This window comes from Mustela lutreola, chromosome 14, assembly GCF_030435805.1.
Source record: "Mustela lutreola isolate mMusLut2 chromosome 14, mMusLut2.pri, whole genome shotgun sequence".
In the NCBI taxonomy this organism is placed as follows: domain Eukaryota; kingdom Metazoa; phylum Chordata; class Mammalia; order Carnivora; family Mustelidae; genus Mustela; species Mustela lutreola.
The window spans coordinates 1,607,976-1,631,835 of NC_081303.1; the positions used below are offsets into that span (position 1 = coordinate 1,607,976).

Here is a 23,860-nt window from a genome sequence, read left to right on the forward strand (position 1 = left end):
ATTTATGCACCCAACACGGGAGCACCCAAATACATAAAACAATTAATAACAAACATAAAGGATATAATTGACAGTAATACAGTAACAGTAGGGGACTTTAAAACCCGACTTATATCAACTGACAGATCCTCCAAACAGAAAATCAACAAGGAAACAATGGCTTTGAATGACACACTGTACCAAAAGGATTTTACAGACATATTCAGAACATTCTATCCTAAAACAGCAGAATACACAATCTCAAGTACACATGGGACAGTGTCCAAATCAGATTTGCCTTTGAAGTCACAAAATAAGTCTCAACAAGTTCAAAAAAACTGAAGTCAATACCATGCACGTTTTTTGACCACAATACTATGAAACAAGAAATCACAAGAAAGAAATCTGGAAAGAGCGCAAATATATGGAAGCTAAATAACATTCCACAAAACAATGATGGAAATAAATCAAAAAGTACATGGATACAGATGCAAATGAATGCACAATGGCCCAAAATCTATGGGATGCAGCAAAAGCAGTTCTAAGAGGGAAGTGTACAGCAAATACAGGCCTACTTCACAAAACAAGAAAAATCTCAAATAAAAAACCTAAAGTTACACCTAAAGGACAGAGGGGAAAAAAAAAAGAACAAACATAAACCCAAGCAAGGAAAAAGAAGAAGATAATAAAATTAAGAGCAGAAATAAATTATATAGAAACTAAAAAACAGATCAATAAAACCAGGAGTTGGTTCTTTGGAAAGATCAACAATAAAACTGATAAACCTTCAGCCAAACTCATCAAAAAAATAAAAATAAAAATAAATAAAAAGCAAACGAGCAAGAGAGAAGACTCAAATAAACAAAATCACAAATCAGAGGAGAAATAACATTCAACACTATAGAAATAGAATTATAAGAGAATATTATGAGAAATTGTATACCAATAAATTTTACAACCTAGAAGAAATGGATAAATTCCTAAAAACAAAACTTTTGAAAAATCCCCAAAAATAAAAGTCCAGGATCAGATGGCTTTCCAGGCAAATTCTGCCAAAGATAAAAGAAGAGCTAATACCAGGGTGCCTGGGTGGCTCAGTCAGTTAAGTGCCTGACTCTTCATTTCAGGTCATGTCACCATCTCAGGGTGTGGGATCAAGCCCCATGTCAGGTTCCACATGGAACCGGCTTATGATTCTCTCTTCCTCCCTCTCCCTCTGCCCCATCTCCCTCTGGGGGGTAGGTGGAAGAGAAGGAGTTAATACCTATTCTTTTCAAACTTTTCCAAAATTCAAGAGGAAAGAAAACTTCCAAATTCTTTCCATGAGGCCAGTATTACTCTGATACCAAAACCAGATGAACCAAATAAACTTTTGGGACTTCATCAATATCAAAAGCTTCTGCACAGCAAAGAGAATAGTCAAGAAAACAAAGAGGCAACCCACAGAATGGGAGAAGATACTTGCAAATGACAGTACAAACAAAAGGCTGATATCCAGGATCTATAAAGAACTCCTAAAACTCAACACACACAAAACAGACAATCATATAAAAAAATGGGCAGAAGATATGAACAGAGACTTCTCCAATGAAGACATACAAATGGCTATCAGACACATGAAAAAATGCTCATCATCACTAGCCATCAGGGAGATTCAAATTAAAACCACATTGAGATACCACCTTATACCAGTTAGAATGGCCAAAATTAGCAAGACAGGAAACAACATGTGTTGGAGAAGATGTGGAGAAAGGGGAACCCTCTTACACTGTTGGTGGGAATGCAAGTTGGTGCAGCCACTTTGGAGAACAGTGAGGAGATTCCTCAAGAAATTAAAAATAGAGCTTCCCTATGACCCTGCCATTGCACTCCTGGGTATTTACCCCAAAGATACAGATGGAGTGAAAAGAAGGGCCATCTGTACCCCAATGTTTATAGCAGCAATGGCCACGGTCGCCAAACTGTGGAAAGAACCAAGATGCCCTTCAGCAGACGAATGGACAAGGAAGATGTGGTCCATATACACTATGGAGTATGATGCCTCCATCAGAAAGGATGAATACCCAACTTTTGTAGCAACATGGACGGGACTGAAAGAGATTATGCTGAGTGAAATAAGTCAAGCAGAGAGAGTCAATGATCATATGGTTTTGCTTATTTGTGGAGCATAACAAATAGCATGGAGGACAGGGGGAGTTAGAGAGGAGAAGGGAGTTGGGGTAAATTGGAAGGGGAGGTGAATCATGAGAGACTATGGACTCTGAAAAACAATCTGAGGGGTTTGAAGCGGCGGGGGGTGGAAGGTTGGGGGAACCAGGTGGTGGGTATTGGAGAGGGCATGGAGCACTGGGTGTGGCACAAAAACAATGAATACTGTTATGCTGAAAATAAATAAATAAAATTTAAAAAAAAAAAAACAGATGAAGACAGTACTTTAAAAAAAAAGAAGGAAAGAAAGAAAAAGAAAAAAAGGAACTACAGGTCAATATCTGATGAATACAAATGGAAAAATCATCAACAAAATATTAGCAAATCCAATTCAACAATACATTAAAAAAATCATTCACATGATCAAATCAAGTGGGATTTGTTCACAGGATCCAAGGATAGACTGACATCCATAAATTAATCAATGTGATACAACACATCATAAGAGAAAAGCTAAAAACCATTAATCATCATTTCAATAAATATAGAAAAATCATTTGGCAAAGTACAACATCCATTCACAATAACAACTCTCAACAAGCTTAGTCTAGAGGGAACATACTTCAACATACACAACATACTGGAGAGGGGTGGGGGGTTGGGTGAGCCTGGTGGTGGATAGTAAGGAGGGCACGGATTGCATGGAGCACTGGATGTGGTGCATAAACAATGAATGTTGGAACACTGAAAAAAATTAAATTAAATGGACAAGCTGGTTAGAATGTATATTAAAAAATAATAAAGGTCAGATATGAAAAACCGACAGCCAACATCATACCCAATGGGGAAAAACTGAGAGCTTTTCCCCTAAGGTCAGGAACAAGGATGTCCACTCTCACTACTTTTATTCAACATAGTACTGAAGTCCTAGACACAGCAATTAGACAACAAAAACAAATAAAAGGCATCCAAATTGGTAAGGAAGAGATAAAACTCTCACTTCTTACAGATGATATGATAGAAAACACTAAAGACTCTACTGAACAATTACTAGAACTGATAAATAAATTCAGTAAATCTGTACGATACAAAACCAATGTGTAGGAATCTGTTGCATTCCTATGTACTAATAATGAAGCAGCAGTGAAATTAAGAAAACAATCCTACTTATGACTGCACCAAAAACAATACAACACCTAGGAATAAACTTAACCAAAAAGGTGAAAGAACTATACTCTGAAAATTATTAAACAGTGATGAAAAATTGAAGATAACACAAAGAAACAGAAAGATATTCCATGCTCAGGGGTTGGAAGAACAAATATTATTAAAATGTCTATACCACCCAAAACAAGCTACACATTAAATACCATAAAAATACCAATAGTATTTTTCACAGAACTATAATAAACAATCCTAAAAGTTGTATGGAGTCACGAAAGACTCCAAATAGCCAAAGCAATCTTGAAAAAGAAAAAGGAAACCGGAGCTATCATAACTCCAGACTTCAAGTTGTATTACAAAGCTGCAGTATTCAAAACAGTATGGTACTGCCATAGAAACCTACACAGAGATCCATGGAACAGAATAGAAAATCCAGAAGTAAACCCATAGTTACATGGCCAATTAATCTTCAACAAAGCAAGAAAGAATACCCAATGGGAAAAAGATCATCTCTTCAAACAAATGGTGTTGGGAAAGCTGAAGAGCAACATTCCAAACAATGAAATTGGACCACTTTCTTTCACCACACACATAAAAAAACTGAAAGTGGATTAAAGACCTAAATATGAGACCTAAAACCATAGAAATCCTTGAAATGAGCAGAGGCAGTGATTGCTTTGACATTAACCATAAGGACAATTTTTCTATATATGTCTCCAGAGACAAAGGAAATAAAAGCAACAATAAAAAGTGACTGCACAGTGTAGGAAACAATCAACCAAACTACAAGGCAACCTACTGAATGGGAGAAGATATTTGCAAATGACATAGCTGATAAAGTTAGTATTCAAAGTATATAAAGAACTGTTACAGCTTAACACCCAAAAAACAAATAACCCATATTAAAAATGTGCAGGAGGGCGCCTGGGTGGCTCAGCAGGTTGAGTGACTGCCTTCGGCTCAGGTCATGATCCTGGAGTCCTGGGATCGAGTCCCACATTGGGCTCCCTGCTTGGCAGGAAGCCTGCTTCTCCCTCTGACCCTCCCCCTTCTTATACTTTCTCTCTCTCTCTCTCTCCCTCCCTCAAATAAATAAATAAAATCTTTAAAAAAAAATGGGAAAGAGACAGAGTCAACAGACATCATAAACGATGCTCAACATCACTCATCAGGGAACTACAAATCAAAACTACAATGGATATCACTTCATACCTGTCACAATGACAAAAATCAAAAAACACAAGAAACAAGTGTTGGCAAGGATGTGGGAAAAAAGAAAATCTTGGGCACTGTTGTGGGACTATGAACTACTATGGCCACAGTGGAAGAGTTATGGAGGTTTCCCCAAAAACTTAAAAATATAACTACCCTACAATCCAGTAAGCACACTACTAAGTGTTCATCCCCAAAATACAAAAACACTAATTTGAGAAATACACGCACCCCTGCGTTTAGGGCAGCATTATTTATAATATTTATAATATTCAAACTATGGAAGCAGCCCAAGTGTTCACTGCTAGATGAATGGATAAAGATGTGATATGTGCGTGTGTGTATACATATATATGTGTATATATGTATATATATGTATGTGTATACATGTACGTATATATATGCGTACATGTATACACATATACATATAAAATGAAATATTATTCAGCCATAGAAAAGAATGAAATCTTGCCATTTGCCATAACAGGGATGGAATTAGGGAGTATAGTACGAAGCAAAATAAATCAGTCAGAGAATGGCAAATACCACATGATTTCACTCACATGTGCGGTTTAAGAGACAAAATGAATGAACCAAAAAAAAGAGAGAGAGACACACACACAAACCAACAAAGAAACTCTTAATTATAGAAAACAAACTGATGGTCACCAGAGGGGAAGTAGATGGGGCAATGGTGAAATAGGTGATGGAGATTAAAGATATACTTATCATGATGCGTGCTGAGTAGAATGTACAAAATTGCTAAATCACTATATTGTACACCTGAAAGTAATAGAACACTGTATATTAACTATACTAGAATTAAAGTTAAAAATTTAATTAAAGAGTCATTATATACTGATAAAATGGTTAAATCTCCAGGGAAATACAACCATTGTAGACATATATGCCCCTCACTTTGGAACAGCTAAATATATTAAGTAAATACTAACAGATCTGAAGGGAGATCAACAGATGACAATAGAATAATAGCAAGGACATCAATACTCCACTTTCAGTAATGAACAGATTATCCAGAGAGTAAATCAATAACGAAACATTCAACTTGAACCATACATTAGACCAAAGGGACCTAAGAGACATACAGAATATTTCACCCATCAGGAACAGAATATACCTTCTTCTCAAGTGCTCACAGTACATTCCTAGATATATCACATGATAGGTTACAAAACAATCCTTAGTAATTTTAATTAATCTAAAGGTGTATCAAGGGGCGCCTGGGTGGCTCAGTGGGTTAAAGCCTCTGCCTTCAGCTCAGGTCATGATCTCAGGGTCCTGGGATCGAGTCCCACATCGGGCTCTCTGCTTGGCAGGGAGCCTGCTTCCTCCTCTCTCTGCCTTCCTCTCTGCCTACTTCTGATCTGTCTCTGTCAAAGGAATAAATAAAATCTTAAAAAAAAAAAAAAAAGTGTATCAAGTATCTTTTCTTACCACAATAGCATGCAATTAGAAATCAATAACAGGAAGAAAACTGGAAATTTACAAATACATGGAAATTAAACATATTACTGGAAAACCAGTGGGTCAAAGAAGAAATAAAAAGTGAAATAAAAAAAGATCTTACATGAATATGGAAACACACATACCAAAACTTATGGGTTACAGCAAAAGCAGATTTAAGAGGGTGTTCATAGCAATAAGCACCTATGCCTATAAACAAGAAAGATCTCCAATAAACAACCTAACTTTACACCTCAAGAAATCAGAAAAAAAATAAAAATAAAAAAACTAATCCCAAACTTAGCAGAAGAAAGAAAATTAACAAAGGTCAGAGAAGAAAGAAATGAAATAGAAACCACAAAAGCGATAAAAAAAGATCAATGAAACCAAAACCTGCTTTTTTTGAACTGATAAAAAAAAAAAACAACAAACCTTTAGCTAGATTACTAAGAGAAATGACTTAAATAAACAAAACCAGACATGAAAGAGGAGATACTACAACTTATACCAAAGAAATATAAAGAATCAAATAAACTATTATAATTATATGCCAATTAACTAGACAACCTAGAAGAAACTGATTAATTCCCAGAAATATTAAAACTTCTAAGACTGAATCATAACAAAATAGAAAATCTGAAGATACCAATAATGACATTGAATGAGAAATCAAAAATCTCCCAACAAAGAAAAGCCCAGGACCAGATAATTCTCCTGGTAAAATCTACCAAATATTTAAAGAAGAGTTAACACCAACCCTTCTCAAACTCTTCCAAAAAACTGAAAAGGAAGGAGTACTCCCAAACTCATTATATGAAGATGGCATTACCCTAATCTCAAAGCCAAATAATGACACTACAAGCAAAGAAAACTACAGGCCAATAACCCTGATAAATATGGAGGCAAACATTTTCAACAAAGTATTAGCAAGATGAATTCAACACCACATTCAATCATGCCATGATCAAGTGGGCTTTATACCTGAGATGCCAGGATAAATCAATATACACCTATCAATAAGATAGTAATCACATTAACAGACTAGAAGAAAAAAATCATATAATCATCCCAATAGATGAAGAAAAAATAGTTGACCAAATACAACTTCCTTTCAGGACTAAAAACTCTCAAGAAAATTTGGTAGTAAATCAGAAACATAGTAAATGCCATATTTGGCAAGGCCACAGCAAGCATTATATCAATGGTGAAAGGCCTCAAGTTTTTTCTCTTATATAAGGAATAAAACAAGGATGCTCAATCTCACCGCTCCTCTATCACAGTAATTGACATTCTAGCCAAAGCAATGAGGTAAGAAATAGAAAAAGGCAGCCAAATTAGAAAGGAAGTAAAACTGTTTTTGTTTGTGGATATGATTTTACATATAGAAAACCCTAAAGACTTCACTAAAAAGCGTTAAAATAGTAAGTTCAGCAATGTTGAAGGAAACAAAAATCAACATACAGAAATCAACTGCATTTCTATACAGTAACAATATATGAAAATAAACCTCTTTCACAATAGCATCAAAACAATAAAATACTTAGGAATAAATTTAACCAAGGTGGGAAAAGACCTACATACTGAGAACTCTTAGACTCTGATGAAAAAAACAGAAGATGACACAAATGGAAAGATATCCCATGTTCATGAATTGAAAGAATGAATATTGTTAAAATGTCCATACTACCCAAAGCCATCTATACATTAAATATCACTTCTATTAAAATTTCAAGGACACGTTTCATAGACATAGGGAAAAAATCCTAAAATTTGTATAGAATCAAAAAAGGTTCCAAATGGCCAACACAATTTGGAGAAAGAAAAACAAAGTTGGGAGTCACTTATTGCAAACTCTACTATAAAGCTATAGTAATCAAAACAGTATGGTACTGGCATAGAAACGACACCATAGAACAATGATAAGAATTCAGAGCACAGAAATAAGCCCTCACATCAACTAATCAACTAATATTTGATGAACTAATATTTGACAGAGAAGCCAAGAATACTGAGTAAGAAAAGGATCATCTCTTCAGTAAATACTGTTAAGCAAACAGGAAAATCACATGCCAAAAAATGAAAATGGACTCCTATCTTAAATATTATTTTATAAAAATCATTTTACAGGGGCTCCTGGGTGGCTCAGTGGGTTAAGCTTCAGCCTTTGGCTCGGGTCATGATCCTGGGGTCCTGGGATCGAGTACCACATCAGGCTCCCTTCTCAGGGGGTAGCCTGCTTCCCCCTCTGTCTCTGCCTGCCTCTCTGCCTACTTGTGATCTCTCGCTCTGTGAAATAAATAAATATTTTTTTTTAAAAAAAAAGGCATTTTACACCATAAAATGACATACAGTCAATCTATCAAAATCGTATCACTGAAGATTGTCTAATGACATGAGAAAAAGCTCAGTATTATTTAGGGTATCATGACCTACAAAGCAGTATACTCACTTTGATTCAAATTTTACTTATGAAATCAGTAACTCTTGGTGATAAGAGTACGGACCACATTTGCTTTATTTAAACTTCATTTCACTTCTAATTTTTCTATAATAGCCATGTACTACTTTTATAACCACAATAAAAATGTATTATTTAAGAAACACAAATTCAGAAGAATAGAGCAAAGTGGAGGAGGAAAAGGACAAAGAATAGGTAGAGAGTTTTGAGAGAGAAGAAAAACACATTTCCTTGGGACTAGGATGAGGAGATGAGCATGAGTTCAGAAATAAACGGTATGAAGGCAGAAATTTAAGAGTTCATAATTATTAGCCATATTTTTCTCTATGAAATAGAAGATAATGCTATCTTTTTATGGAGAGGAGGATGAAATGTAAAAGGGCTGAGGAAAATAACGGAGGTTTAAAATCACTATTATGAGAATTAGCAGAAAGGGAAGAAGAATAATGAGGCAAGATTTCTAGGGGGCAGTAACTGGTCCAGCTTAGTTTAAAGATCATTTTTATCAACATGAATCTATACAACAGTATAACATTCATCTATTAGAACCTTTCAGTGTGTGTGTGTGTGTGTGTGTGTGTGTATAAAAGCACGAGGTAGACACATAGTTGAATTGATCTAAATTTGGGGGTTTGGGAGTGTAGACCAAGGACAAGAGAGTAAAGATGCTGAGAATGATATCAAAAAGGCAAAGATATGAATGATGGCGTCTAGGCTGACCAAACAAAGGACTCAGAAAGTGGCATTACAGTGTCAGAAAATGGAAGGGTCCAAAGCCTAGAGGTTTCAGTCAAGTCAAAGCTGCTCTGTGAAGATGGTGGAGAGAACCAGGGGAGCAGAAAGCTATGGGAGACGTTACTGTATTAGGGATTAAGATTACAGAGGTGTGTCTGCTCCGGCTGTCAACACAGAGAGGACCGGCCGTGGAAGAAAACTGGGAAGCTGACTGACTCGAGATCAATGACAGAAATGGTCCGTTCAGTCCCAAGGCCAAGCGCTGGGTGAGTCTTTCACATGGATGTTATTGTGCCCAAGTTGATAATAAGCGCTGGGATGAAGAGAAACGACTATAATCAAGGGTTTGCAGTCTTCAGGGAATAAAGGAACGTAACCAGGAAGTCAGGAGATGACAGAAGCAAACAGACATCAGCTCCCAAGCACTTCTCTTCCAAGTTTACCACAACTCCCTGCACATTCATGAAAAAGAAACATCCATTTCAAAATATTATGATACTTTAATCCTAAAATCAGTATTATGATACTTTAATCCTAAAATCAGCAAAGGCTACTCAGTAACGGATGGAATACTATTCTGACAATGAAATGAATTTTCAGTGGGTTAAAGCCTCTGCTTTCGGCTCAGGTCATGATCTCAGGGTCCTGGGACGGAGCCCAGGCTCTCTGCTCAGCGTGGAGTCTGCTTCTCCCTCTCGCTCTGCCTGCCTCTCTGCCTACTTGTGATCTCTCTCTCTGTGTCAAATAAAATCTCTTTTTTTTTTTTTTAAGAATTTTTATTTATTTATTTGACAGACAGAGATCACAAGTAGGCAGAAAGGCAGGCAGAGAGAGGAAGGGAAGCAGGCCCCCCCGCTGAGGAGAGAGCCCGACGCGGGGCCCGATCCCAGGACCCCGAGATCATGACCCGAGCCGAAGGCAGAGGCCCAACCCACTGAGCCACCCAGGCGCCCCTCAAATAAAATATTTTTTAAAAAATTTCGAGAGCCACGTTTTGTGTATGAAAATATTTAACTCTTACTTCAACCTGGCCATGGTGTAAAGGTTATCAGAGTATACCAGCACGTGGGGACAGGTAATCACCAAAAATTCAGATTCCCTTAAATAAGATCCTTCACATAAAATATTTTACAAACATACTTTTCAATTTCCCCCAACTCCCTTCTCCTCTCTCACAGCCCTTGTCCTCCATGCTATTTGTTATGTTCCACAAATAAGTGAAACCATATGATAATTGACTCTCTCTGTTTGAAAAATTGGAAGGGGAGATGAATCATGAGAGACTATGGACTCTGTAAAACAATCTGAGGGGTTTGAAGTGGCGGGTGGGGGAGGTTGGGGTACCAGGTGGTAGGTATTATAGAGGGCACGGATTGCATGGAGCACTGGGTGTGGTGAAAAAATAATGAATACTGTTTTTCTGAAAATAAATTAATTTAAAACAAAACTAAACAAAACAAAAAACATACTTTTCATAAAATAAGGCATACTGATGTGAGGTTATTTGGTTTGTCGTACCCCCCCAGTCCAAGAACAAATATATTCTGCACAATTTTTCCAAATAATTTACCACTTCTTTGATGATTTTCAGTTTCCCAATGATTGGCTCAGCAGGAAAACTACCAAACTACTCAACAGTGCAATTCTTGAGCAGGTGCTATCAGAACCTCTTCCAGAGGCAAATCAGGTTTTCTGTCTAAAGAGATTTCTGCAGGAGATGGTGTGGTGAGGGAGTGCTTCTCTGATTGTAAAGAAACCTGTTGTAATGTTTTTTCCCTTTTATGCAGTAGACTCCAATATTTTTCAAACACCCCTGTCAGTCAAATATGTAAATACATCAAAACATGTATATATTTTAACAGGTTGTATAAATGCACTCTTACTAGTTTATACATTAAATTTTTTAAAAACTTAATTTTTCTTATTTTTTATATAGTAAATAAATAAAAGCAGAAAGTTTAACATACCCTTCCCCACCAGTGACCTGTGCTGTGAACCAACCCATCTTGCAAACCACTTCTAGAGAGACTGGAATAAATTCTGTTCATACACAATGTGTGCTTCCTTCCAGCTATAAAAGACCGAACCTGCCAATAGTGCGGACATCGATGATGAAAGTGATGTCAATCCACAACATACATAGTTACCAAGCAGTCTAACGGTCACTGGAAGACTGAAGCTTCCTTTGAATCAACTTAAGAAATAGTTTCACATCTTATAAAGGAATAAAGAAAAAAAGAACTCACTTTGAGAGATGAAATATTTTTAAATAATGACAATATCAGATTTTAGGCATGAAATATAATGAAATATAAAATGTATTATATTTTAATACATTTAATTTAATACATTTAATTTAACTTAATACATTTAATTTAATAAATAATATTTATATTATAAAAATAAATAAAAAACATGAAAATATAAGCCAGTCTATTCATTAACTTATCAAAAATTAATTGTATGGCCATGGCATACCTTGCATTTTTCCCACACACTAACTATATTTATATGTTTTGTAACCCACAGTCTCTCTTTAGATATGGAAATGACCACAGAGTGATGAAATGAATTTCTAAATTATTTTAATACAACACAGGAATAGACTAGACACTGGCGATTTAGAGTAGACTGCCATACAAAATAGCAAACATCAAGATCTGTTTATTCATGTAACCAAAGAGTATCCCTTTCTAATTTCTTATGACTAATAATCAATAAACACTCAACAATCACCATTTTCTCTTAAGGTCCTCTACATCAGATCACATTTTAATAATCACTCTTTTTCACAACCACATTTAATTCTTATTTCTACTCTTCCTTCTCCCTTGAAAGATAGAAAGTAGGTACTGCCAACCCTTTTTCTAATGGTTTCATCAGCCCTACAGATAAAGGGCTGGTATTCAAGATCGATAAAGAACTTCTCACACTTGACACCCAAAAAACAAATAATCCAGTCAAGAAATGGGCAGAAGACACAAGCAGACATTTCCCCAAAGAAGGCATACAAATGGCTAAGAGACACATGAAAAAAATGTTCAGTATCATTAGCCATTAGGGAAATTCAAATCAAAACCACATTGAGATGCACCTTGTATCAGTTAGAATGGCAAAAATTTACAAGGCAGGAAACAACAAATATTGGTGATGTGTGGAGAAAGGGGAACCCTCTTACACTATTGGTGGGAATGCAAGCTGGTACAGCCACTCTGGAAAACACTGTAGAGATTCCTCAAAAAGTTAAAAATAGAGCTACCCTATGATGCAGCAATTGCACTAGTGATTATTTACCTCAAAGATACAGATATAGTGAAAAGAAGGGCCACATGCACCCCCATGTCCATAGCAGTGAAGTCCACAATAGCCAAACTGTGGAAGGAGACAAGATGCTCTTCAACAGAAGAATGGATAATGAAGATGGTCCACATATACAATGGAATATTCTCAGCCATCAGAAAGGATGAATACCCAACATTTGCACCAACATGGATGGAACTGGAGGAGATTAGGCTGAGTGAAATAAGTCAAACAGAGAAAGTCAATTATCATATGACTTCACTTATTTGTGGAACTATATAAGGAAAGGCACGGAAGACACGAGGAGATGGAGGGAAAATGAATGGGGGGGATCGGAGTGGGAGATGGACCATGAGAGACTATGAACTCTGGGACAAACAATCTAAGGGTTTCAGAGGGGAGGGGTGCAGGGGATGGGTTAGCCCAGTGATGGGTATGAAGGAGGGCACATATTGCATTAGAGCACTGGGTGTTATGTGCAAACAATGGCTCATGGAACACTACGTCAAACACTAATGATGTACTGTATGGTGACTAACATAACAAAGTAATAATTAAAAATAACAATGGTGTCACCAGGTCTGCCCATAACTGCTTCTAGAGCCCCTACCTTTAACTCTTCCAATTTAGTTCGCTCTTGTTTCATCAAGAGAATGACTCCATATGCTCACGATCAAGCTAAATACGAGGAACTGCTATTTCCCACCACCTGGAATCCCGCTCACACAGAACCCACAGTTTTAGCCTGGCCTTTAAGGCCATCCACCCCACACTCATCTCTACCAGCATCTGCTACCTTATTTCCTCTGTCTAAAATAACTGATTTCCTTGTGCTTTCAGGTATGCACTTCCTATTGAACGAAGCAAATGTCCTTGCTGTACAGCACAGCAAGTCTGTAAATGCCTTCACTGCAGCCTCCACATGCTTCAGAGGCCTCCCCATTCTCTTCCTGCCCTCACTCGTCTTTGAAATCCCTATGCACAACTCTCTTCCTCTGAGTAAGTTTTCCCAATTTTCTCCAGGTCACATCATTTGCTCCTTTTACTAGACAGTCCTTCAACATTTACATTTTACTTGAACTAATAATATTTTAGTCCTTACCGTAAGTTTCCCTGCAAGTGTTCTAAAAGATCGTTACGTGCGTGTGCTCTTCCGTCTCTGAGAACAGGTGTGCTGCTCTCCCCTACACACTTACTCTGGCAGCAAGCACTCACACGAGCTGATTTCTTAAAAGGTGTTGTTACTTACTACCCACCATCTATGCGAACTCCACAAACGCTGCTGGACTAAGTAAACTGGACACTCATATCCAACAAACTATTTACAAGGGATAGTAAAATAAAGAAAAGAGAATGAATTTAAATTATAGTTAGGGACAGCTAGGTGGCTCAACACATTAAGCATCAGACTCTTGGTTTCAGCTCCGGTCATGATCTCAGGGTCATGAGATCGAGCCCCGGGTCAGCTCCATACTCAGCGTGCAGTATGCTTGTCCCTCTCTCTCCCCTTCTGCCCCTCCCCTGGCTCATGAGCTCTCTCTCCAATCAATCAATCAATCAATCAATCAAATCTTTTTTTAAATTACAGTGTTTGAAATCAGTAATGCTTCCCCTACTACTACTCAGCGTTTAACATCTGCAGGGAGATTGCTCATACATGCTCTAAGGCTAATTTTGTTTTTCAGGTCCATCCCCTTCCTCTTCACCCTTTTCCACCTGATGTCTGTATGAAGAAAACCCGAAGCAAAATGGAAAGCGTACTGGAGAATACCAGGTTTCACGTGAGTGCCAGGGCTCGCATTTACAGTATGAGGCCATCGTGTCAATATTCTGTACACTGAGAGCTTTACTTAGAGTCCCCCAATGTCCAAGGATAATTAGTATCTTCAATAATTTCTACCAGGGGGGTTGACAAATTTATTCATCTAGACAATATAGCAAGAAGAAATAATAAAAGAAAATGCCACAATAAAGCTTTCGTCCTATCCTATGTTACTAGGCTAACAAAAAATTTACTTTTTCTTGGAATATTATATAAGAAATTTTTCAAAATGCTATTCTGAATAAAAATTCATCTGATTTAGCCATTTTTATATCAGTTCTTTCAAAGAACAAACTAAAACTATCAAACCTGTTAAGGGAGAGGGTGGTGGGGTTATGGACATTGGGGAGGGCATGTGGGACGGTGAGTGCTGTGAAGTGTGCAAACCTGGCGATTCACAGACCTGTACCCCTGGGGATACAAATACATTATATGTTTATTAAAAAATTAAAAAACGAAAACAAACAAAAAAACCTGTTAAGATACTTAGCTAGTGAATAAAACAAGCTTGATTAGTATTTTAAACACCAACTTACAGGATCAGCAGGTCCACAGAATTCTCGAAATGTCTTTGCAGGATTACTCTGTTGAATCTCCATTGCGACGCAAGGGCCGGAACACACTTCTGTCACCATCTCCTATGATGTACAATATCAAAGAACACGTAAACATTGGTAAAAATTAATAATCTTTTGCTCATCCTCTTTTAATTCCATCACGATTCCCCAAATCTTAAAATCTTAGTTATCTTTGAATCCTCCTGGCCCCACATGCCAAGCAGCTCCCCAATCCTGTCCATTTCTCCTGCAAAAATGTGTTTTAGAAACGTTCCCTCGTCCAGCTCCTACCACTGCATCACATTAATGCAGGGCTTTAGCACTTGACACTTTCACTCATGAAATGAGCATCTAATACATGTTCCTTTTAAAGGCCTCTCCTCTTACACAAAGTCCTATCAAATGAACATTTCTAAAGATATAAGTTTTGAAATGTTTCTTCCAAAGATACTTTTAAAATCATAATCATTTTCAGAAATGAAGAAAACAGGGACGAGATTCTCTCACACTGAACACCTAGAAATGAGACAGTACGTACGAAACAGCAGGACTCAAACAGCAGCACAGCATTATGATTCCTGATGGAAGAGAACCAAACGAAGGAAGCCATACGACTGCCCCATCTTACTTCCTGGAGGTATTTTCCAGACAACGGGACACAGACAGGAAACACAACAGAGCCCAACACCCTACCCTCACTGAGCAGAAGAAACAAAGACAGGAGATCGGGGAGACCCTGTCGCTCTAGCTACATTCTAATGTGCAAGACAGATTACGAGAGGACGTGAGAGAACCCAGGGAAAGTAAGCTACAGCGATCTACAGAGAAGTTCACCTGAGTCTCTGGCTAGGAGTCTGTATATGTGCGGAAGAAACTACTCAAAGCCAAGAAGAGCACTGCCAGAAGCAGTGAAGTGAAACCATTCACAGAGAGAGCACGAGACTGAGAGGACTCTGCACTTCCACTAGTGGGAGCGGGAAGCCCTGATGCCATACGTGCCTGATGCACACAGCACACCAGTGGAGCCTCCAGAAGAGCACTGCACCGTAAGACTTGGCCTTATGTACCGAGTGCTCTGTTCCCCTCCTGAAAAGCCTCAAAGCAAGCCTTCAAAAGATCAAACTGATCCTAATAACTTCAGTGAGGGCCAAAACGATGGCAAAAACTCTTCAAAGCAACATGACATACATACCACATAACATCATAAATTTCACATTATCCAGAATCCAATAAAAATTACTAGGCATGCAAAGAAATAAGAATATATGAACCATCACTAGAAGAAAACTCAATAAACTGATACAGATGTAGCAATGGCAGAAGTGATGTTGGCTACATAGAATGTTAAAACAGGCTATATATGCAAGTTAGAGGAAGAAAACAGACACGGTGCAGAGAAAATCAATGATACTAAAAAGACTCAAAGATAAATAAATAAATAAAATCTTTTTAAAAATAAAAATAAATAATGGGGCATCATTATGGAACTTCTAGCGATGAAAACTACATCCGAATTAAATACACTGGATGGGATGAGCAAAACAAAATACTGCAGAAAGACAATAATATTGAAGACATGAAATACCAATTACTCAAAAGCAAGCACAGAGAGAAAGATGATTAAATAAAAATGTCCCATGGTAATTGTTTTTCCAACGACAAGCTGTCTAATATGCACGTAATTGGGAGTCCCAGAAAAAGAAAAAAGGGGTGAGGAACAGATAAGGATTCCAAGAATTTGATAAAATGCATAAGCCAACAGATCCAACAGAGTCCAAGGAGAATACATGCAGAGTACAGTGAGCCAATAATTAATCTCACTAAAACCAAAAAACCCTAATAACAAAAATCCCTTAAAATAATCCTCCACAAAAAAGAAATCATTAAACAGTAGAAGAAAGATGTAAATTACAACAACAAAAATTTGTCAATCTGTACTTCTATACCCAGGTAGAAAGGTTTTTGTTTGCTTGTTTTTTGAGAGAGCGAGGGAAAAGGGCAGTGAGGGGAAGAGAGAAAGGGTGAGGGAGAGAAACGTAAGCAGGCTCCACGCCCAGAGCAGAGCCTGATGCAGGGCTCAACGTTACAACCCTGGGATCACGACCGGAGCTGGAACAAGAGCTGGACACTTAACCAACTGAGCAGCCCAGGCTCCCTGGAAGATATTTTCCACAAATGAAGGAAAAATAACTTTTTCAGACAGACAAAATGTGAGAGAATTCACTACCAGCAGCAAAATGTTAAAACAATGGTAAACATGTAGGTAAATATAAAATACACTTTTTTAGTTGGTGTGAAAGATAATCGATTATTTAAAGCAAAAATATTAAAAATGCATTAGAGGGTTTATCATATAAATAGAAATGAAAACATGTGACAACCATGGCACATATGGAGGGGGACATGGAAGAAGCAAACTCTTTGAAGGTTCCTAGCTATAGGCGAAGTGGTATGATGAAAAACACGAAGAAAAGTGGCTCTCACAGTGTCTGGGACACTCAACAAATGTTCTTTTCTTCTGTACATGGAGAAAGTACGTCAGGAAGAAGTGAAAATAAACACCGAGACCCTGAGGCAGAAGTGCAGTTGTGTGTATGAAGATCAGCACGCGAGGGGTCTCAGGAGCCGAAGCGAGACCATAGGAAAGCAGGGAGAGAGAGGCTCAGACCCCTCAGGGACGTGCGAGCCACTCCAACGACTTTGGAGAATTTATGATACACAATGACCAAGCAAAATAAAGGTAATTTTTTACAGAACAGTATTTAAATATTCATTGGAACTCAGTCATCACACTTAACAAAAATGCCAGAAGTTAAAAGAGGAAGGAAAGAGCGTCACGATTAATACAGCACACGGAACTCTACTCATTAGAATTCCTAAAGGGATCCCCCTGAAGTCACTTTGCTATTTTGCAAAGGTCATATGTAATTGATTTCTTATGGATAATTATGTTGAGTCTGATTTCCTATCTCAGGACACTCAAGTACTGCTCACACATCAATGTCAAGAGTCCAGTTCTCAGTAGGGGCAGAAGGCAGCAGGAACCTGCCATCCAAAAAGAGAGGGTGAATTCTGCCTGCCTTTCTTTCTTTTGCCTCTCTGCTTGTCTTTCAGGGTTTATCAAAAATACCATTAAAAATACAGACATAGGGGCACCTGGGTGGCTCAGTGGGTTAAAGCCTCTGCCTTCAGCTCAGGTCATGGTCCCAGGGTCCTGGGATCGAGCCCCGCTTCGGGCTCTCTGCTCGGCGGGGAGTCTGCTTCCTCCTCTCTCTCTGCCTGCCTCTCCGCCTACATGTGATCTCTGTCTGTCAAATAAATAAATAAAAATCTTAAAAAAAAGAAAAACAAAAAACAAACATAATGGACAGAAAAAACAGGTTGGAAAAAGGACTCCATCAAGGGTCACCTGGGTGGCTCAGTGGGTTAAGCCTCTGCCTTCACCTCAGGTCACAGTCTCAGGATCCTGGGCTCAAGCCCCACATCAGGCTCTCTGCTCAGCAGGGAGCCTGCTTCCCCTCCCCTCTCTCTGCCTGCCTCTCTGCCTACTTGTGATCTCTCTCTCTATCAAATAAATAAATTAATAAAAAAAGAAGTCAGAGTAAGAATCAAATCACACGTTTTTGTCCCTTTAGACTATGTTGCCTCTTCAGATGATTTCACAGGGTCTTCTTGAATTAGACCATATGCAGTGTTTAAATATTTACCTCTTCCTTGAGCTTAAACTCGAGTCCTGAGTATCAACTGTCCTGAGAAGTAAGAGGCCTTCTGGGAAATACAACAGTCACAACAACAAGTGAGACTCAGTACCTGCTACCTGACTTTTGGTGTCCCCAGTGAACCATTGACAGAGACTTCACCGCAGGTACGTGCAGTGTATACATACAGATCCTCACGCAACTTCCTCTAAACAAAACTGAATTATAAATGCAAAAAGCACTTTTAAAAAGCACTAGAATAAGAATATTCATAAGACTATTAGTCACTTTAACAAAATACTACTGGGATGAAAACATTCTTATTTCCCTCTGGAGAAAATTCTCAAAGAAACTTTCCTTAGTTTCAATGGAGTTTTACATCATATAAACACAGAACATCTCATAAAGGTACCTAGGTAATGTTCTGGTTCACGTACATAGTCCATTCTCCCATTAGCAGAATATGCTAAACCAATCATGATTTGGAATATTTGTTTTACACTGAATAAACCATTTCAAGCTGAATAAAAAATGATAAGCATTCCTAAATATGGCTGACAAGGCTAACACTGAAATAATGTAGCTTTTTTCTTCCCAAACAGCCCATATACTCCATTATTAATATCACGAGACTTAAACAGTGGTTCCAGAGACTGTCTTACTGAGAGTATCATACAGAAGAAAGCACATCAGCACCATTCATTCTGGCACAGCCTGACGTTACAGTGTGATATTGCTACTGTCATTCAGATCCCTGATTTCTTAGGGAAAATGACACATCTAACCAGTGATGCTTTTGTTTTTACTCTAGAATCCCCCAAATCAAAAGAAAAAAAAACCCTAAGATTAAATAAATATTACATAAAAATAAATTGCATGTATAGTACTTTAAAGCACAATATAGGAGACATTAAGTCAGAGATGAGGGGTTTTTTTAGTTATTTTCCAAAGGGAAATATGGCCTACCTCAGATGTGTGCACAACACTAGTGCCCTCAACTATCTGTTACCAAATTCAATACCATGTGATATGGCATGAAAATGTAAGTGGATGATCAAAAGATATGTCTCCACGGTTTACCTTACGTGCGGTAGAGCTGTAACATAACCTGAACGGAGGACGGCAGCGGTTCTCAACCAAAATTTTTAAGGTAAAATTGAAAAAAAAAAGAAGGAAAATATATAAAAGAGAGATTTAAAAAATGGAGAAAGTCTGTCACTGATTGAATTAAGAGATAACACATTTTAAAATTCTTCCAATTTAAGAAAAGGCATAACTCTAAAATGAAGCAGCTCACAAGATGAAGGTTCGGGAAGCTGTAACAGAAGGAAACCACCCCGGTTCCTCTAAATAGGCTGGAAATTGCGAGTATGCCGAACATGAAAAAGATGTCATAGTCTTGACTTTGTAGGGCTAAATAAGACAAAGGCTCAGGCCAGTTCTCAGACCAGTGCACTTGTCCTTTCTAAGGTAGGCTGAAAGGAAAAGTCATAGAGAAGTGGGAAGGAGAATCTAGTCTTATTGTCAAGAACAATGAACTTTATGTGGGAAAAAGAAAAAAAAAAGAAGTCAAATCTGTCAAAAATGTAGATGAGGAGGCAGCCCACCAGCACAAAGGTATCTAAGATACTTTTACAAAGAGGGGGAAGGAAACTGATTTTGATCAAATATCTACCATGTTTTATTTTAAGGAGCAATATTTGGCTTATTTGAATATAGTCATTTGTTTACAAGAACATATTTCATTGCCTTCTGACCAATTCCTTCTAAATTTTATTTCTTCAGACTCAGTCACATTTTCAGATGATTCTACCTGCATTTATATCATTAAGGTAGACGTTAAATGCTGCTATGTTGTTATACTGTAATTATTCGCTTTTAAGTTTCTAAGGCATTTTGGAGAGTCTTCCACCCTGAGAATATGATAAACTCCATAGAGACTGTCCAAATGTGTCAACATCCCAGCAATTTTTTTTTTGCACTGTGGTATTTTTTTTTTTTTTTCACAAATGAAACAATAAGATTTTCAAAAACTGATCTAGTGGCTCTCAGAGATCAGAGATAAGAATGCCTCAGTCACTAGGTACGACCAGACGGCAACTAGCGGACTTGTGACTACTTTCATGATTATAAATTACACTGAGATATCCCAGATTTAAGATACACAAACTGTCTTTGGTACCAGTGCTTGACATTTACTTTGATACTTACGTTATACTCAGACACCACTCCTTTATAAACTTCATAAAACTCTTCAACATTAACTCGATCCATGCTGAACTGGATTAAAACAAAACAAAACTTATCAAGCCAACTGCCAAAGAACATAAATGAACCACACTCAGCTTTTATGATCCCTTGGATAGATTGTCTTTACTTTAAAATATAAACCTTGCACAAATTAAGTACTCAAAAAAGTGTTGTTAGGGACACCTGGGTGGCTCAGTGGGTTAAGTGTCTGCCTTCGGCTGGGGTCATGGTCCCAGGGTAATGGGATCGAGCCCTACATCAGGCTCTCTGCTCACCGGGGAGCCTGCTTCCCCCTCTCTCTCTGCCTGCCTCTCTGCTTACTTGTGATGTCTCTCTGTCAAATAAAGAAATAAAATCTTTTAATAAATAATAATAAATAAAATTACATTAAGTCCTAGGGTCTCAAGAACTAAGACCGCAAATATCTGAAAAAAATAGCCTCTGAAAAAAAATATTTTGTCCCCTATTTTGTTTCTTTATTGTCACCTGAAATGAAGATCACTGAGAAATTTTTGCCTACCCGGGAAATAATTCAAACTGGGAGGATTTATTTCTTAGGCAACGTAGCTAGTGAATTTTGCTTGATTTCAGTGTTTTATCCTATAGTCCCACAACCTGCTATATATTTTATATAACAAAATAATAGAATATATAAATTATGTACTTACAATTTGCCCTGAAAATTCCAGAAGGCATTGCCTAAGGTTATTTCATTTAACTCCAAAAATAAACCACTGAGGTAAATAATAACGTTCTCACTGGCCAGCAGACTCGTAAGTGTAGAGGGCAGCTGACCCGCAATTCAGAAATAGAGCTTCTTGACTCCAAAACTGAATGACTGTGATTGCCACTAAACTACCATGCCTTCCTCATAGGTTCAATCAATCCTTTTCTTAATTATTATTCTTGTTTTCACCAAGCATGTACTCTAGCCAACTATGCTAGGTCACAGGCCTAGAGTTAGATCAATGTTTTTTTTTTTTTAATTATTACAGCTATCAATTTATTTATTTTCAGAAAAACAGTATTATTTTTTCACCACACCCAGTGCTCCATGCAATCCATGCCCTCTATAATACCCACCACCTGGTACCCCAACCTCCCACCCACCCCCCGCCACTTCAAACCCCTCAGATTGTTTTTCAGAGTCCATAGTCTCTCATGGTTCACCTCCCCTTCCAATTTACCCCAACTCCCTTCTCCTCTCCATCTCCCCTTGTCCTCCATGCTATTTGTTATGCTCCACAAATAAGTGAAACCATATGATAATTGACTCTCTCTGCTTGACTGATTTCACTCAGCATAATCTCTTCCAGTCCTGTCCATGTTGCTACAAAAGTTGGGTATTCGTCCTTTCTGATGGAGGCATAATAATCCATAGTGTATATGGACCACATCTTCCTTATCCATTCATCCGCTGAGGGCATCCTGGTTCTTTCCACAGTTTGGCGACCGTGGCCATTGCTGCTATAAACATTGGAGTACAGATGGCCCTTCTTTTCACGACATCTGTATCCTTGGGGTAAATACCCAGGAGTGCAATGGCAGGGTCATAGGGAAGCTCTATTTTTAATTTCTTGAGGAATCTCCACACTGTTCTCCAAAGAGGCTGCACCAACTTGCATTCCCACCAACAGTGTAAGAGGGTTCCCCTTTCTCCACATCCCCTCCAACACATGTTGTTTCCTGTCTTGTTAATTTTGGCCATTCTAACTGGTGTAAGGTGATATCTCAATGTGGTTTTAATTTGAATCTCCCTGAGGGCTAATGATGATGAACATTTTTTCATGTGTCTGATAGCCATTTGTATGTCTTGATTGGAGAAGTGTCTGTTCATATCTTCTGCCCATTTTTTGATATGTTTGCCTGTTTCGTGTGTGTTGAGTTTGAGGAGTTCATTAAAGATCCTGGATATCAACTTTTTGTCTGTACTGTCATTTGCAAATATCTTCTCCCATTCCGTGGGTTGCCTCTTTGTTTATTTGACTATTTCCTTTGCTGTGCAGAAGCTTTTGATTTTGATGGCCCCAAAACTTTATTTTCGCTTTTGTTTCCTTTGCCTTTGGAGACATATCTTGAAAGAAGTTGCTGTGGCTGATACCGAAGAGATTACTGCCTATGTTCTCCTCTAGGATTCTGATGGATTCCTGTCTCACGTCGAGGTCTTTTATCCATTTTGAGTTTATCTTTGTGTACAGTGTAAGAGAATCGTCGAGTTTCATTCTTCTACGTATAGCTGCCCAGTTTTCCCAGCACCATTTATTGAAGAGACTGTCTTTTTTCCACTGTATATTTTTTCCTGTTTTGTCGAAGATTAATTGACCGTAGAGTTGAGGATCCATATCTGGGCTCTCTACTCTGTTCCACTGGTCTATGTGTCTGTTTTTATGCCAGTACCATGCTGTCTTGGTGATCAATGTTTAAATTTAAAATTTCTACAAAACACACATTTTTAAAGCAGGCTTAAGTCCTACAATCCTATGAATATATCACGAGGCTCATAGTTCAGAATGTTTTAGCTAACAATTCTTTCTAACCCTAGGCAAGATTCTTCAAGAATCAACTTTCTTATTAGTCTCCAAGTTTTGCCTGATGACTCTGCAAACTAGTTGATATTTCTGGCCTTTTTTTGGTTTGCGGGCATTCCGAAAAATTAGGGACACAAAACTGTCAGAATCTCAGTTACTTCCCTGACCCCTGATTCTGGATTATCTAAGACTTAGCAGAAATCAAAAGCAGCTCCTTTTCAGGAAAAGAATGTATAAATTACATTGGTAAGAAAAATTTCAGCTCCAAAGTCAGTATTTCATTATCAAAATTGCATAAACTTGCTGGTCTTCACACATCATAAAATCCAAATTGTTTATCTGATTCCTGTAACAACTTGTACCCCGTTTTTTGCCAAGTACACTGGTAAGTACAACACAAAGGTATGAGCTCGGCAGAAGTGGGTACTGTTTCCTCAGTGAAGGGTTTCCTATAAACGCATCCACTAGGCAGTTCTGAACAGTCGTGGGCTTTGGAGTTCAAGGGCTGTGACTGTCAGAGTCTAAAATGTGCTAACTCCAAAGAA

At 37.9% G+C, this 23,860-nt stretch overlaps 1 protein-coding gene across 4 annotated transcripts in view; it reads right to left on the reverse strand.

The window, feature by feature from the left end:
- NME7 (NME/NM23 family member 7) overlaps positions 1 to 23,860 on the reverse strand; it is a 276,360-nt gene that overhangs the window by 135,610 nt on the left and 116,890 nt on the right. For 3 of the 4 annotated variants that reach the window (XM_059145681.1, XM_059145682.1, XM_059145684.1), the window contains exons 9-10: positions 20,749 to 20,817; positions 14,819 to 14,920 (exon numbers count right to left, since the gene is read on the reverse strand). In XM_059145681.1, the coding sequence (XP_059001664.1) occupies positions 14,819 to 14,920; positions 20,749 to 20,817 (171 nt within the window). Of the gene's footprint in view, positions 1 to 11,894; positions 12,674 to 14,818; positions 14,921 to 20,748; positions 20,818 to 23,860 lie in introns of those variants that run through there. The other variant, XM_059145685.1, reaches the window with a different exon arrangement.